The 13,959-nt window shown below is 47.5% G+C and overlaps 6 protein-coding genes across 6 annotated transcripts; 1 reads left to right on the top strand and 5 right to left on the bottom strand.

Annotated features, from left to right (window-relative positions):
* Window positions 1–39: 39 nt before the first annotated feature.
* On the bottom strand, window positions 40–411 carry MCYG_00954 (uncharacterized protein; the record flags this gene model as incomplete). Its single annotated transcript, XM_002850804.1, has 1 exon — window positions 40–411. The coding sequence occupies one exon, from the start codon at window positions 409–411 to the stop codon at window positions 40–42; it is 372 nt and encodes a 123-aa protein (XP_002850850.1).
* Window positions 412–2,181: 1,770 nt separating this feature from the next.
* MCYG_00953 (conserved hypothetical protein) lies at window positions 2,182–4,487 on the bottom strand (the record flags this gene model as incomplete). Its single annotated transcript, XM_002850803.1, has 2 exons — window positions 2,182–3,040; window positions 3,082–4,487. 2 exons carry the CDS (start codon window positions 4,485–4,487, stop codon window positions 2,182–2,184), a joined length of 2,265 nt encoding a protein of 754 aa, XP_002850849.1.
* Window positions 4,488–6,025: 1,538 nt separating this feature from the next.
* On the bottom strand, window positions 6,026–6,232 carry MCYG_00952 (uncharacterized protein; the record flags this gene model as incomplete). Its single annotated transcript, XM_002850802.1, has 1 exon — window positions 6,026–6,232. The coding sequence occupies one exon, from the start codon at window positions 6,230–6,232 to the stop codon at window positions 6,026–6,028; it is 207 nt and encodes a 68-aa protein (XP_002850848.1).
* A 587-nt stretch (window positions 6,233–6,819) lies between these two features.
* On the bottom strand, window positions 6,820–9,219 carry MCYG_00951 (conserved hypothetical protein; the record flags this gene model as incomplete). Its single annotated transcript, XM_002850801.1, has 8 exons — window positions 6,820–6,966; window positions 7,019–7,417; window positions 7,470–7,542; window positions 7,591–7,786; window positions 7,844–8,603; window positions 8,653–8,771; window positions 8,829–8,929; window positions 8,978–9,219. 8 exons carry the CDS (start codon window positions 9,217–9,219, stop codon window positions 6,820–6,822), a joined length of 2,037 nt encoding a protein of 678 aa, XP_002850847.1.
* A 299-nt stretch (window positions 9,220–9,518) lies between these two features.
* MCYG_00950 (uncharacterized protein) lies at window positions 9,519–10,372 on the bottom strand (the record flags this gene model as incomplete). Its single annotated transcript, XM_002850800.1, has 4 exons — window positions 9,519–9,777; window positions 9,833–10,066; window positions 10,118–10,238; window positions 10,294–10,372. The coding sequence occupies 4 exons, from the start codon at window positions 10,370–10,372 to the stop codon at window positions 9,519–9,521; spliced, it is 693 nt and encodes a 230-aa protein (XP_002850846.1).
* A 427-nt stretch (window positions 10,373–10,799) lies between these two features.
* MCYG_00949 (conserved hypothetical protein) lies at window positions 10,800–13,407 on the top strand (the record flags this gene model as incomplete). Its single annotated transcript, XM_002850799.1, has 6 exons — window positions 10,800–11,428; window positions 11,479–11,796; window positions 11,877–12,094; window positions 12,163–12,441; window positions 12,705–13,181; window positions 13,235–13,407. The coding sequence occupies 6 exons, from the start codon at window positions 10,800–10,802 to the stop codon at window positions 13,405–13,407; spliced, it is 2,094 nt and encodes a 697-aa protein (XP_002850845.1).
* Between the last annotated feature and the right edge of the window lie 552 nt (window positions 13,408–13,959).

Genomic DNA, 13,959 nt, shown 5'->3' with positions numbered 1-13,959 from the left:
CCTCACATCGGCTTTATATAACAAAACTTCAGTGCATGTCTAATTTGGAATTCCTTCAGAAGCTTCCCATTCCTGTTCGAATCGGTTCCAGTTTCCGTCAAGTAACAAACAACAAGGCACTGTGGACGGTACGGCTGGCTGGGAACCGTAATACTTGACAGTTCTTTGGCTTGAGGCTCTGTCCGGTCTGAATTCCACCGTCCACTTTCGTCTACAACCTTGTGTAATAATGTGGGAAACTTCGAGCTCTCCCTTCTCAATTGAGCACCAGTACTGCCATTCAGAGATTGCTTTTTGGTCAAGCACTGATCCCCGATTGTTATGTTCAGTCAAATAACTCTGGCTGGGGTCCCTATACTGTTTGATGCCCTCCCATAGCTGATTGATTGCTGCAACGATTCGCTGGGCCATTTGCAGGGGGGGGCTAATGATACCAGAATGTATGGATGCTAGGTTCAGTATATAATGCGTAGCCAAATCTCAAGACCTATCCAAGAGGTGGCTTTAAAATCAAAATTCAGCACTCGGAAACGGAGAATCGACCCTCACGCGCGATTGACTCTGGTCATATACTGGCCCAAAATAGAACAAAATAACGCTCGCAATTATGTGTAATTGAGTGGGGCTCAAGCGATAGCTTTGCCATCGAAGTCCGTAATAGGACGTCGGTTTGCATCCTTCTTTCCACCCCTAGGATCGGAAAGACAAGAAAATAGGGAGGACTATCAGGGCAATCCTAGTTGAAACTGCGAAAGAGTTAGAGAAGAATACAGCGCGAGTTGGATATCCTTTATACCAGCTCCCCTAGGCCCGCAGTTTGCAATATCTGAGCTATAGGCTGAACAACTGTCTCCTGTCACCTCTCGGCCCAGATGTAAACTCACTACTAGGTCAAAAGCTTAAGCTTTCTCCTATAGCTAGCAGAGCTATCTATAAGTATGGAGCGATATATCAAGATGAATATTCAGAAAAGAGTATCACGTGACCGCTGACAAGATGATGCTCAGCATAGTTTCACTCGAGATCTGAGAAGCAGCTGACTAGCATCTATCACATGTGATGATCAGCATCGCATCATTTGATGGGGTAGATGACTAAGCTGCCAAGCCACTACTCATGCAGCTGCAGATCATCAATGCCAAATGCCCAGGATTCAACCAATCACGTAATTTAAAGCAGACCCACAAATACGCACTTTGGAACCCTTACATACTATGTAGTATATATATCTACTTTTTGGAATACAATATACTTCGCTTCGCTCCGTAAATTAAAGTGCACTTGGCTATGCCATCCTCAAACTTGGAAACGACCTCATGCTTAATGACCTCCATAGGTTACTATAACTACATAATGTGTAGTCATGACATTATAGATAAAAAGGAGCAAGCTGCCTCGAGATTCCGAAGAAATCCTAGGAGATTCTTACCAGCCCTACACAATGCCTAAAGCAGAGCGTCCTTCCCCCAATGTTGCTACAACACCAGCATGAGCAGGCCCGCATTTAATTTTTTAGGTTGGCTCTCCTGGTGTACGCTCTTGGCGACGGGGTGGCCACCTTTAATGCCATACATAGTACAGGCTGACTTACCATGTAATAAGCCCTCTAGATGTCGCGCCTAGAGTACCGTTCTGGCTCCGCTGCCATAGAATGATTTGTGGGGTACATGAGAAATAACAGCCTGTCAACAGGTGTAGGCTTAACGGTGCAGGATGGTCGACATAAGCTTCGTTCCTATCTGGTCAGGGCAGACTATACGGCTTAGTGTACAGGAGGTGGACTACACCAGGAAGCGTGGTCTTTGAGGGGTCGATGGCAACCACCTCGCGCCGGCTGCCATACGCCAATATCGAGAGTGAGACGGATACATACTATTCCACTATAGCGGGACCGGAACATAAATAGGTCTACGCGCGCAATTCTGAGATTATCTCTCTATCCCGGGCAGGCTTAAACACGCCTGGGTGATTATTTGCCGGCGAACACTTTGGTACATTGTATGATGGTTTAACCAGAGGCTATGGACAATGTTCCCTTTCCTCTGCCTCTTCTTATTATTGAAGCAAGTCACTGTCGACCCGGTAAAAGTGTGGCATCAACTCATAACGGTCGACAAACTATATAACAATATTATTACTCATTTGTCCCATAAACGAACATATATATATAGTAGAAAAAACTCAGTTTAGCCCAATAACATCAGGATCCTTCTGGGCTTCTCGAAGAATTTCCCTCATACTAGAATATAGATTTTTGTTAGGCGTTTTCCACCTTCCGCCACTGGGAAATACCTCCCGCCGTAGCCTATTAACCCAAGGTACAAGCGGCTGATAGTATTCCGTAAAGTATTTAGTAGTTGTCTTTAGAAATTTATCTTCCTCAGCGATTATACCAATCTTCATATCAGCTAGCTCCTCTGTATCCATAAAGTTCCACTTTTCGAAGCGTTTAACAACCTGACTGTCCTCGGGGCTATCGTGGTGGATACATATCCAGAATAAGACCCAGAAGAATGATTCAAGATCGTGCATAAAGGAGTGTTGTTCATCATCCAAAAGGACTCCGATTGCCATAAATGCCCGCGTGCCGGTCTTGCCTCGCGCCCCCGAAGTATCCTCCCGGTCTTCTTTGATAGCAAGGTCTAGATCGATGATAAACGACTTCCAGGAGGATATATCTTCCGCATCCGCATCCTCATTGATTATAAGGTTATTAGGGGATATATCCCTCTGAAGCATACCAGCCAGTCGATAAAGGGACTCATACCCTTCGATGCATCCTTCCAGAGCCGCAAGTAGTGCAACCCTCGAGCTTGCCCTATAGATCGGCTTGCCGTAGTCCTGAATAATAACCTGACGATAGATACGGTTAGGAGGCGATAGCGGGTAGGACTGCGAGCGTTTGCTAGGAGGTAGTGATGGCTCGATATAAGTAGAAGATCGTTTCCGACTAGCGACGCGACTACTCTTCCCCTTACGGGATCCGCTCCTGCTTAGCGGAGGCCTAGAGCCGGCCGGCTTGTAGTACTGCGTCGTATATCTAGCCCCCTCCTAACCCGTCGCGGATATCACAGTCTCTACTCCCCACCGGGACTTGTTGCATGGTGGTAGTACCGCGCAACGTAACTACCCCTCTCGTAGCTCGCGAAGTAGCTTCCCCTCTCATCGCGCTCCGGGTACTGCCATGAGTTCTTGACTACGAGAGGCGCTTGAGACTCATCTCCTTCGCGGTGTACCTTCCAGCACGTCGTCGCCCGCCCAGAGATACAGGCCGTACGCCTGATTATCTCGTCAATAACTAGACGCTCCTTCCCGCCGTCCCGCTGGATCTCAATATAGCGTAAGCCATCGGCGGTAATAATAGTCGAGTCAAACCCTAGCTGCTCCTCACTCATCAGTAGATACGCAAGTATTACTGATATAAACCGGAGGCCCTCCTCGTGGATATTAAATTTCTCTGACGCGACTCCTCCTAGACGGTCGAAGTGCCACAGCCTCATATATGACCCGCAGAGCGTGAAGCCTGGTACAAAGAGGCGGGAGTCCTGTGCGGCTAGTACCTCTCTTACATACCTCCCTAGGTCGAGCCATGCTCTAGACTGGATGTCGTAGTTTTGGTCGTTCTTTAGCTCTCCTAGAACAAGTATCTGGGACCAGTGGCATCTAGAATTCTCATCGGCCTCCGGGTTGTCTACGAATCCAACGTCTAGCTTGCGGTCGGCCGTAGACCCCTTTAGCGGCGTGTGAGGCTGCGCTAGGGGCCGTCTCTGGACTTCGCTGGACGTGTGTTCCTCAAAGATCTGTGTGATCCTGCCGATAATCCGCGACATCCAGGTCAGCACCGGCCTCTCCTTTGCGTCCTCGGGCCATCCCGTCCAGCCATCTCCCTCGCGGTATAGCGGGTCGTCTCCTTCTTTGCATCTCTCAAAGACCTCTTGGGCGTAGAACTGCTCTGCAGTATCTCTAAAGAAAACGTCGTAGAACCCTGGTATATCAATGTATAGGTCATCTAGCTCCTCCTTCAGTAGGTTATCCGTGTCAGTTCGGTATTCGTTTGAGTTGATAGAGCTACCTGTATTTCGGCTCCAGGGCGTCTGCCGGAAAGAGAGCGGACAGGGGAGGGGCGTCGACTCAGTGACGGCCTCATAGACCTTATCCCATATAGTTTCATCGGGTTCTTTGTCACGAACTGCTTTTAACAGAGGAAGGAGAGGCTTAACTTCAAAGTTGGCCGCAATTCGTAAGATATCTGTGTAAAGTGCACCGGACCCCCTTGCAGAACGTAATATACGGCAAGTAGAAATAGTTGGTAAAGCCACAAGAAAATCCAGCACTCTGTTCTTAGCGTTGTCTTTCATGTCTCCCTCTACTGAGATAGGAGCTCCGGAGTCGAATATTGGTTGGCAGACGCCGTATAAATCCTCAAAGGTATCTAGCCGGTCCCCGATCGGGTGGCTGTTTATTATCTCGGACCTGGTGGGCGACATATCGAAGAACTTATATAAGGGAAGCAAATGGTACAGTCTGCTCGCAAGTCGCGAATCTCGCGCTGAATGCTGGATAATTAGTCCGGTGTAGCCAAACTAGCCAATCATACCTAGAGAAAGCAGTAGCGCAATGACGGCGGTGGTGAGTGTCCGTATCCCTAACCCCAGAGAAACCAAGAACGAGACGGGGATTTAGTATTCTCCGACGTCTCAGTGTTCATTAAATGTCAAATATAACAAGTCTCTCTGCCTCCAGTCGGTGCGGGCTCGCCTTTTGGCCGAATGGCAGATTCTGACATTAAATTTGAGCTATTAAGCGGCAGTAATTCTCCTCCGTGTTGGCTTCGAGGCCATGTGGTGGGTGTCTCCAAAACATCCATGTCATCTGAATCTTACTCTATCGAACTTAGTGCTGTGGAGAGTGTATCAAATTGCCGTGGCCTCGAGATGGTTAAACGATTGAATTCCTGGGTTAATTGATCCTCTGGGGAAGAATGTTGTTGCAACTGGCTAGGAGGTGCGGTAATCTGTAATTGCTGTGCGGAAACTTGAGGCTGAGAAAGCTGTGGTTGACGGCCTCTATCAATCTGTTGTTACTACCTAGACTATACCCTCCAGCTCATCTCGGCATGCGGTTATACAACGACTTGGAAATCATTTTCGCAAAACTTATGTTTATCCATAAGCACCCTCCAGCCAGGACCAAGGGCCCACAGACCGCAAGCCACTGGATATCTGGTTATTTATCGAGGAAGGGTGCGCTGGGAGTATTCAGACATGCTGCGATCTGCATTTTTTGATATATGTGAAGCCGTTGTACTCAGAAAGGTGCTGCTAAGCCTCTACTAGTTATCTTGGTGAATGCAAGTTGAGTACGAGCAGCGAATGATGATTGGTTGAATGTATAAATGGGCAGTAAACTGAGTGTATACAGGCGAGCTTGCAGGTCTAAGTACAGATGAGAGCTCTGCTCGAATATGCAAGGAGTAAGAATATGTGGGTGACAAATTAGCTGGCAGTGTAGTTGCATGACTAGCTAAGCATAATATTTGACAACCTCGTACAAAAAGCTGAGGTTACAAAGGGTCCCTGGTTCATTCTCGATGCTTATTATGATTTACTACTCTCCACATCTTTGATCCTCGGGAGATACGTCCGGTGATTCACTTAATATAGATATTTCCTTCTGAGGTCAAAGTGCGAATGGCTTGAATAGATATGCCCAAATTACCTCCTCTACCCCCTAGCCCAGGGAAGCAAGACCGCATGGTTGTATTAAAGTAACTAACCATATCGGGTTGCTTACTTGTAGGATCAAATACGCTCCTTATCTACTGGTTATTAACTGGGGCCCTAGCAATGGCAGAAGTTATACGGTGCACCGGTTCAAGCAAGTCTGTTTCTGTTGATGTATCTATGGTAGATTAGGTTTATTCCTATAAGCTGGTGCCATTATTGCGTACCTTGCACGGTTCAAACTTGAACGGCCTTAGCTCTTAGTTCTACCAGAAGTAGATTTTATCGGCATAGTAAGTTTCCTAGGAGAAGAACGATAGCATATAATCGTCCTCATCTATTGTAAAGGATACCCCGATTCCGCTCAGAACTTTCGCTAGGTCCTCGTCTTCAATCAGCCAATTGTGGGCCGTATTATAGTCGGGTATCAGATACTCTGAGTTTCGAGGAAGGGTCGAGATAATGGCTGCAACGACCGCACGAATTGCATAACCGGGAGATATATCCATATTTGATAATGAGCGGTAGACGAAAAATTCAAAACTGGGGTATAAGTGGTGGTTGAGTACTCTTCTATGGGTATAGACCCCAGGGCTAGGGTGCAAGTATGGCTTCAGAAGTAGGTACAAAGTAAGAGACGGATAACCGGCCACATAATCCGACTCTTCATGGTCGGCGAATGTGAAGCGACTAGGTAATGGTATCCAAGAAATAGAGTGTATAGGGCTAAGGGGTTTGGGAAGTCTGTTTTATGGGTGGCCGCTGGATATACTAGTTATGTAATGTTCAAGTACGTCGATGTAAATTCAGGCGAAGAATGTGCAGCAAAAGGCTTTCCTTTTTCAATATGGTGGAAGCGAGGGTTCTGTGGGCCTTTAACTCTATTTTTCAGTTGCGGCTCAGGCACAGAAAGTGCCTGCCAAGCCTCCTCAATCTAAGCTAGCGATTGAAAGTTTAAAGGTAAAAGTTTATCCGCGAAGTTTCTGCCACGTGATAACTACTATGTATATAGCTGCTTTCAGATTATCATGAATAAGGCATATAAATTTTTAGTTACATCCGTAATAGAAAACGAAACGACAATAAAAAGAACTAGCTAATCGTATAAGCCATGGCCTACAGCAGTGAAGCCTGGCTCCAGAACGCTAATCGAACAGGTGGAAAGTGCCGATTTAATGTGTGAAAACTGCAGATCTCCATCCTTCGCTGCCAGATCACGCGCAATTGACATTGTATTTCTAATCTAAAAGATCAATTAGCGACAATATTTATCTCCGGTTTGGGGTTTCCTATACCTGTCGCCCGTCTATGTTTACCGTGGCCAGGGAGTCAAGCTCGACTTTGTTGATACTGGTGCCACCAGCATTTATTATAAAGAACTGCCATATCTTTCGCCTAGCGTCACGATTGAGTTTCTCATAGGTGAAAGTTAGATGAATTCGGCTCAAAATAGCTGGATCAAAGCTCTGCTCCTGATTGGTGGTTAGGAATATGACTCCGTCGAAATACTCGAGCGTTTGAAGAAAAGCGGCTATAAGGCGGCTACGTTCGATATTTTCTGGTGACCGTCGTGCTAGATAGACATCCGCTTCATCAAATAGGAGGATGGCTCCCCAGCGCGCCGCTGTTTCGAAAATTTCACGGAGTTGAATATCTAGATCGGCCGCATCGGAAGATAATTGCCCCATAGATATCTAAGAAGTGAGTATAGATCCACCACGATCGGAACGATGAGTTAAAACATACCGCATAGAGGGGCCGCTGCTTGCTTTCTGCCAAGGCTTCCACGGTTAAGGTTTTGCCGACTCCCGGGGGCCCGCTGCACCCAATTAGTACTTACCTCGATAAGGGGATGACCGCCACTTACGAAAGAAGCATAACTTTTCCTCTCCCTTTGTGTAAGATCAAATCGTCGGGTCGAACCTCTTCCTCTCCCCGTGTAGTAGCTAAATAGCGGTCGGTGATAGTAAGTATTATCTCCTTCCGCCCCTGAGGGATAACTACTTGATCAAACGACGCCTCTGACCATGTAACTTCGCTGGTATTGTCGATCGCAAACTCTCCTGTCAAGGGTTAGTTAACTAGCTATATATATTCCTCAGCGGGATTAAATATCTTACCCCAGAACTTATCCTTGAAACTGAACCCAAATAGAGTAGGCGCAAAAAAGAGAAGATCGTCCTCCGACAGGTCGCTCGTTTTCTTTCCAGAACACTTGAGCCAATTTGTCTCCCGTAGCTTAGGATAGTTTGGATTAACCTGTCGGAACCTATGAGGGTCAACCATGATCCTCCCATCAACCCCCAACCGATATATTTTTGCCCTTTCCAATTCGATGTGGGCTATGCCTTTGTAGTAGCAGTGTCTACCGGACATCATGTCTATAAACTTCTTTCCATTCACTCGAAGTCGCGACTTCACCTTTTCCTTTTCAGGATGGTATTGGAGAGGGAAAACCCTAAGATCAGAGATACGCACTACCCCAGAAAAGCGAGCGATACAGACGACAATCCTTGTCTGGCCAAAACCAATGCCGTGAAAGTCAAAGCAGTGGCCATCCATGCCAAAGTATGGTATATCCTGGCCCTTTTTTTCCATTGCTGAGTTGAATATAAACGCCATTGGCGCGTCGGTCCCAGGATGTAGCGTATATACCCCCTCATCCGGTTTAAAGAGTGCCCAGAGTAAGTCATACGTGATTTCGCCCCTTGAAACGAGTGACTGGAGACGGTTTTCGGTCTCTCTGTAGGCAGCTTTGATGTGGTCGACTAGTATATTTAAATGTTGAACCGCATTAGCAGAGGATTCTCTAGCTTTGGGCGCTTCAGCTCCTGGGCCCTCTAGCCTAGGAAGAAGGTTGAACAGTAGATCGCGATTGACCTAGAGCCGTGGTCAGTAATTTACGGGAACTGGAGATAGGTTGACGCACTGAGGGCATATCCCCGTCAAGTTTTACTGCTCTAACGCCTTCGAGTAAACACCTAAGTATATCCCGCAAATGCTCCGATTTGATATCGATATACACCGTTGGCTGAGTGGCGTGTAAATCTACTCAGTGGCGTTAACAGATATTAGATGAGCTTGCTCAGCTGGTTTTCCACTTACAGGTTCGAGAGCGGACCACGAATAGGTACTCATCTAACTTAGAGACCTTTGGGACCTCTACTGCTCCTGATATCTTGTACCGCTGCTCCCTTTCGTTCCATCTATTCCCTATGTTAGTCAAACGCCGCCACAAGGTCCGATTGACTTACATCTCCTCCACAGTCTTGTATTCCAGCTTGGAAGCCCGGACCCTCTGTGTGACGATTCCAGCCTCGGCCATTCCTTTTGGTCCCGGCCCTGGCCTAGTAACAGGTTTTCTCTGAACGGGAGACAATGCAGCGTCTGCGAATCCGTCTTCAGTTGGAAGATTGCGTGTTCTGCGATTATCTTCGGACAGCGGTACCCCAGCAGGGGGATTGTGGTATTCAGGGAAAGTTTGGTCGGTAGGCATTGTGAGTATAGTAGGTACAGCTTATATCTGAGATTTGCGTGTTGAGGTTGAGTTTGCTGGATGACAGGTTATTACCTTGATATCTAACAGACATGTTGCTCCCTTTATACTCTAATCCACATATCGGGTAGAAAGCCTAACAGAAGGTAAACCGAATAGTAAAGAAAGAATCAAGTTGAGGTTTACACTGGTCTTTGCGGCGCGGGGGGTAAGTCTGCATGGAAAGAGAGAAGAGTTGTACAGAAATCAAAGTTTAAAGATACATTCAAGCCAAAGACGCGAATATTTGTGGATAAAGCTTATACGGCTCCGGCGTATATCTCTTTTCCCCAGTAGTCGATGAGAATTTCCCAGTCGTGGGGTTTGATGGCCTTCTCCACTCCCTCTGACTCCAAAAATACGTGTACGCTTGATAGAAATACACTTTCGGAGTGCCCATTTCCCGCCAGTGTCACAAGCGCCAAGACAGGATATGCTCCGTTAAGTTTTCCCCTTTGTACTCCCCCATATGCCTTCACGAATACGGAAGTAGGATCACTAATAAACTTTCGGCCCGACCTGATACTCTAATGTTAGTAGTTGCTAGCTGCGCTTGGGTGGAGGACGTACACACCAAGTGTGACACTTTGGGATTAAACGTTCGATCTCAGGTGTGAGCGCTCTTCCGTCCCATTGACTGTACGCCACCCACGCATCCGGCATCAGCAGCAAGTCATCTATGTTGCAGTATCCATCTTTTATGCAGCCCGTATGTGTCAGGATCCTAAGTCGCGGGTACTCTATGTCTTCTCCGTATACGTTAAGAACGGTCCCTACATCTTCAGGGAAGAGACGATCGCCTGGAGGCCTATAATTCTTTGTCACCACTAGTTGTCCAGGGGAAAGAATGCTCACTCACTTGGTGAGCACGCAGTTCGATTTCTTCTGGCGCAAACCCAGGCATTGTCCTATCCGGGAAAATAGAGGATAGGGGTGGGCGGCCTCCGCTTCATGATCATTTGACTCAGGGACACCATTGCCTACGCAGTGTCAAAACCTTCCGAAGTAAGAGGGGCCATTGCATACGATACATACCTTGAATAGATAGCGGAAGGGTGCTGCGCGACTCCGGTTCCATCGGCTGCATGCTTAGACACCACTTCATCCAAACCATGTTGTGGAGCAGCTGGGGGAAAATTGCGAACCATTCGGTACGAGGCAGAATACATGGTTCGTATGGGGTAGAAAGGCATCCATGCCCAAGGGGCGGTGAGCTTTCTTATAGATAGGTGTCTACGAGAATAAGGGTTATACGAATGGCACTGTTGTCTCGTTGATGATCTACTCGAGTATCATCGCTACATAGAACGACTCCACACGGCGTGCCTGGGCCTTGAATCAAACTAACTTTCGGCCCCATTATGATCTACCCTTTTTTGAGGGACGCAGCGGAGGTTAAAGTTAAATTATGGTACTTTTCTTCCAAAATACCACAATTTAACTTTCGAAGCGCCCTCCCCTATAGGGGGCCATTTTTCCACCTGTCCATCTCTTCTTTTGTCTCTTTGTCTTTTTTTCTCAAACTTGAACATCTAGATAAAATGGCCAACAACGACTTTCTCAGTTTACTCCGTCGGCTTTTAGAGCATGTACAGGAGGACCCGGATTACGTCGAGTCGTGTCTCGACTCGCTTTCCAAAGATGATAGATCTGCGTTTAAGAAGTTCTCCCGGATGCTAACAGCAAAACCTAAAGGTCCAAAGCAAAAGACAACGATCAAGAAGATTACGGATATCTCAACGATTGAGCTATCGGCTGGGCTGCAGAGTCGTCTCAAAAGCTGGGCGGAAAACCCTGCCTTATTCTTCGATGGCAGCGTGAATAAAGCGCGAAATTACAGTACTGTGGCAACAATATTCTCCAGAATTCGGCAAGATGAGGGTGAACGAGATATTTTGACGATTAAACGACGGTTTGACCTGATGGCCCTATATAGATCTGCGGTATCTTACGGCTCACACACTGGGACCTCCTGGCGAAATAACGGAGCAATTAATTTTGCAACTATTATCTACAGAGACTTGTCGCGATATGACAAGGAAGACTTTAATGGTATCATACGGGACGTCGAGCGATGGGTTGATTTGGGGCAAGGTTTTTACACCTGGGCCGAGAAGCTGGGTTCGCCAGGCTACCTCCTGATAATGCCGCTGGGACTCTGCGAAACTAAGTAAGACAACCACGGGTTACGCGTATTAGCAATGGCTAAACAAACCCTAGATACGCGGAAAGGCATTATCATCCAAAAATTGAGGAAGGTGCATCCTATCTTCGCAAAATTGGTATTGGTACTATTGCAAAAGAGTACCGGGCTGTGTCCGTTGGCGAATATATCTCACAGAATACCTTGAAGCACCTCGGACAGCTAACCTTACCGAATATACCTACGGAATCAGACAGTGTGAGTTTACGCGCCAATGAAGCAGCGAGTGACCCTCCTAGGGCGCACGGTTTCCGGACCTCTTCCTCTCCAATAGTCAATGTGCCAACGGGCAATACGCAAGCTGCTTCCAAGAGACAAGGCCTGGCTCAAAATAGGTATAGTACTTCTTATCACTTTCCAACTGTTCACTAGGCCAATATAGTTGTACCACGCTCCCATTATTAACTAATAATAGTTTGTTTCAAGGAAGCAACAATACTCATACAGTTGGCAATGCCGAGATCGCAAGCTCTACTCAGAGCTCGTTTTCCTTGAACGATAACGGGTCCGAGGATGGCACAACGGTGATCAGTAGGGCAACGAGTTCTTCCCAGCCTGATGAATCTACCCAATGTATGGATGCTGGGATTGCTGTGGAGTCAACCCACGCGCGGCGCTCCCCGACGGGTAATGGTAACTATCAAGATTTCGTGGCCCTTGGCTTGGCCAAATCCTTACTGGCTACCGCTAATTGGCAATAGATGAGGCTGCTTTAGCCACGGAATCGAGTACTCCCTCCCAAGGCGGGAGTCCGAACGCTACAAGGCACGAACGGCAGGCTGGTTCGCAGATAGGAGAATCTAGGGAGCAGGGTGACGGCCAATCAAGAGCGAAACGTCGGCGACGAAATGTTCTCCGGGGCAGACAGGCGACCTCCCAGAACGCGCAAGGCCAGGCGGAGGGCGCCGTCACTAGAAATATCCAATCCAACACACACTTTGAAGCCCATCTACCAGAAGTAAGAATGGGAATACATGGCGGTAAGGATGTGTGAACAAATTTTACAGGTAAATGGCTAACGACGTCAAGCTCAAGAAGTTATAAATAGAAATTCTGAAAGCTTTGGGGACCGCTTGCCTTCTGTTAGAATGCTAGTTGACGATTCTTCGGCGACGAGGGTGCCCTTCCTTGGGGTAGGGCGTGACGGCAGCAATATTCGTATTTCAGATATAGCAGAGGAACCAGCACAAGGTACATTTTAGGCCGCCCGACACCACTACAGCCGTTACTAACACAAAAGTAGACAGTGTGGGCTCGTCTACAGAAACGGAAGTTCCATGGATGCAGGCTTCTCCTGAAGCATTCGAAATCGGGCAACAAGGGCGGGGTACTCCAGGAGGAACGGGTGCGGGTGGCATAACAGGCACTGTATTTGGTCAACATGGATTGAACTATCACAATGCAATGGCTATTCTGGCAGAACAGGCTTCTGCAACACGTGCGAAACGTCGCCGGCCCGATATTGCATCGAGAGACCTGACAGGTGCTATATTCGATCAACCTGGATCGACCCGTCGCTCCCGGAATTTGCTAGGCCAGGCGGATAGCGACGTGTCCGGGCACAGTCCAATGGTAACCAACCGAGCCAAAAGCAATCATCCTCGTGTGCAAAATCAAGACGGTTTCACGCAAGCGTCGATCCAACAGGCCGACGTTACCAACCAACTACTACCACAGTCCACGGCACATCTTAACCTAGATAATCTGGCACACACGTCGAGTGCGATCCATCCGAATTTGATAGAGCATCATACGCTGTGCCTAACCGCACAGAATATCGACCAAGTGCGGCAAAATATGCCTCAACCGGATTCCCCCCACGCAGCGGTGCAAACATCGCTCAATCCGAATACAGACCATGGCCATATAAGTACAACACCTGGTATGGACGCGTGTTTACAACCATGGGCGAATTACGCGGCTATGGCACAAAGCTCACTAACTAGCGACTTTCTCTGGCTCGCTTTATATACGAACTTTGACTTTGGGAACATAGATTCGGATATACATTTCCCGTTAGCCGGTAGAGTTGACCTCCTCCAACTTAGCCTATATGCAGATTTCATATTGCCGGATATAAGCTTGGCCCAACCACCGGCTAGGCCTGCCTCTAATCAGCCTCTTCACTATCCAGGGTTGGTACCGGCAAACACGTTGACCTCTATATAGTCATTTCGGTCTTAGACGCAAGAACCAAGGTCTAGCCTCCAACTTGACACATATGCCGATATTATTGATATTAATCACACCGAATAAAAAATTGAATACTTCCTTGGTATGCTTCGGTGGGAAACGTTGCTTTCCCTAATTATTGTGTGCTGCTTTCTCGCACAAGGGCTGTAAGAAAATCCAGCTGAGCGTTGATATGTTTGGGTTCTGTAAACCGTATATATTCTCCAGGGTTAAGGTGGTAGTCGGAGATATCTACTGCACCGTAGAGAGGGAAAAAAGTGCATGGTAGCCCGGATCTGGTGCGACTGTTACGCTTCCAGAAATCC

This window comes from Microsporum canis, genomic scaffold, assembly GCF_000151145.1.
Source record: "Microsporum canis CBS 113480 supercont1.1 genomic scaffold, whole genome shotgun sequence".
Lineage (NCBI taxonomy): Eukaryota > Fungi > Ascomycota > Eurotiomycetes > Onygenales > Arthrodermataceae > Microsporum > Microsporum canis.
This window is presented reverse-complemented; position numbering and strand designations above follow the sequence as displayed.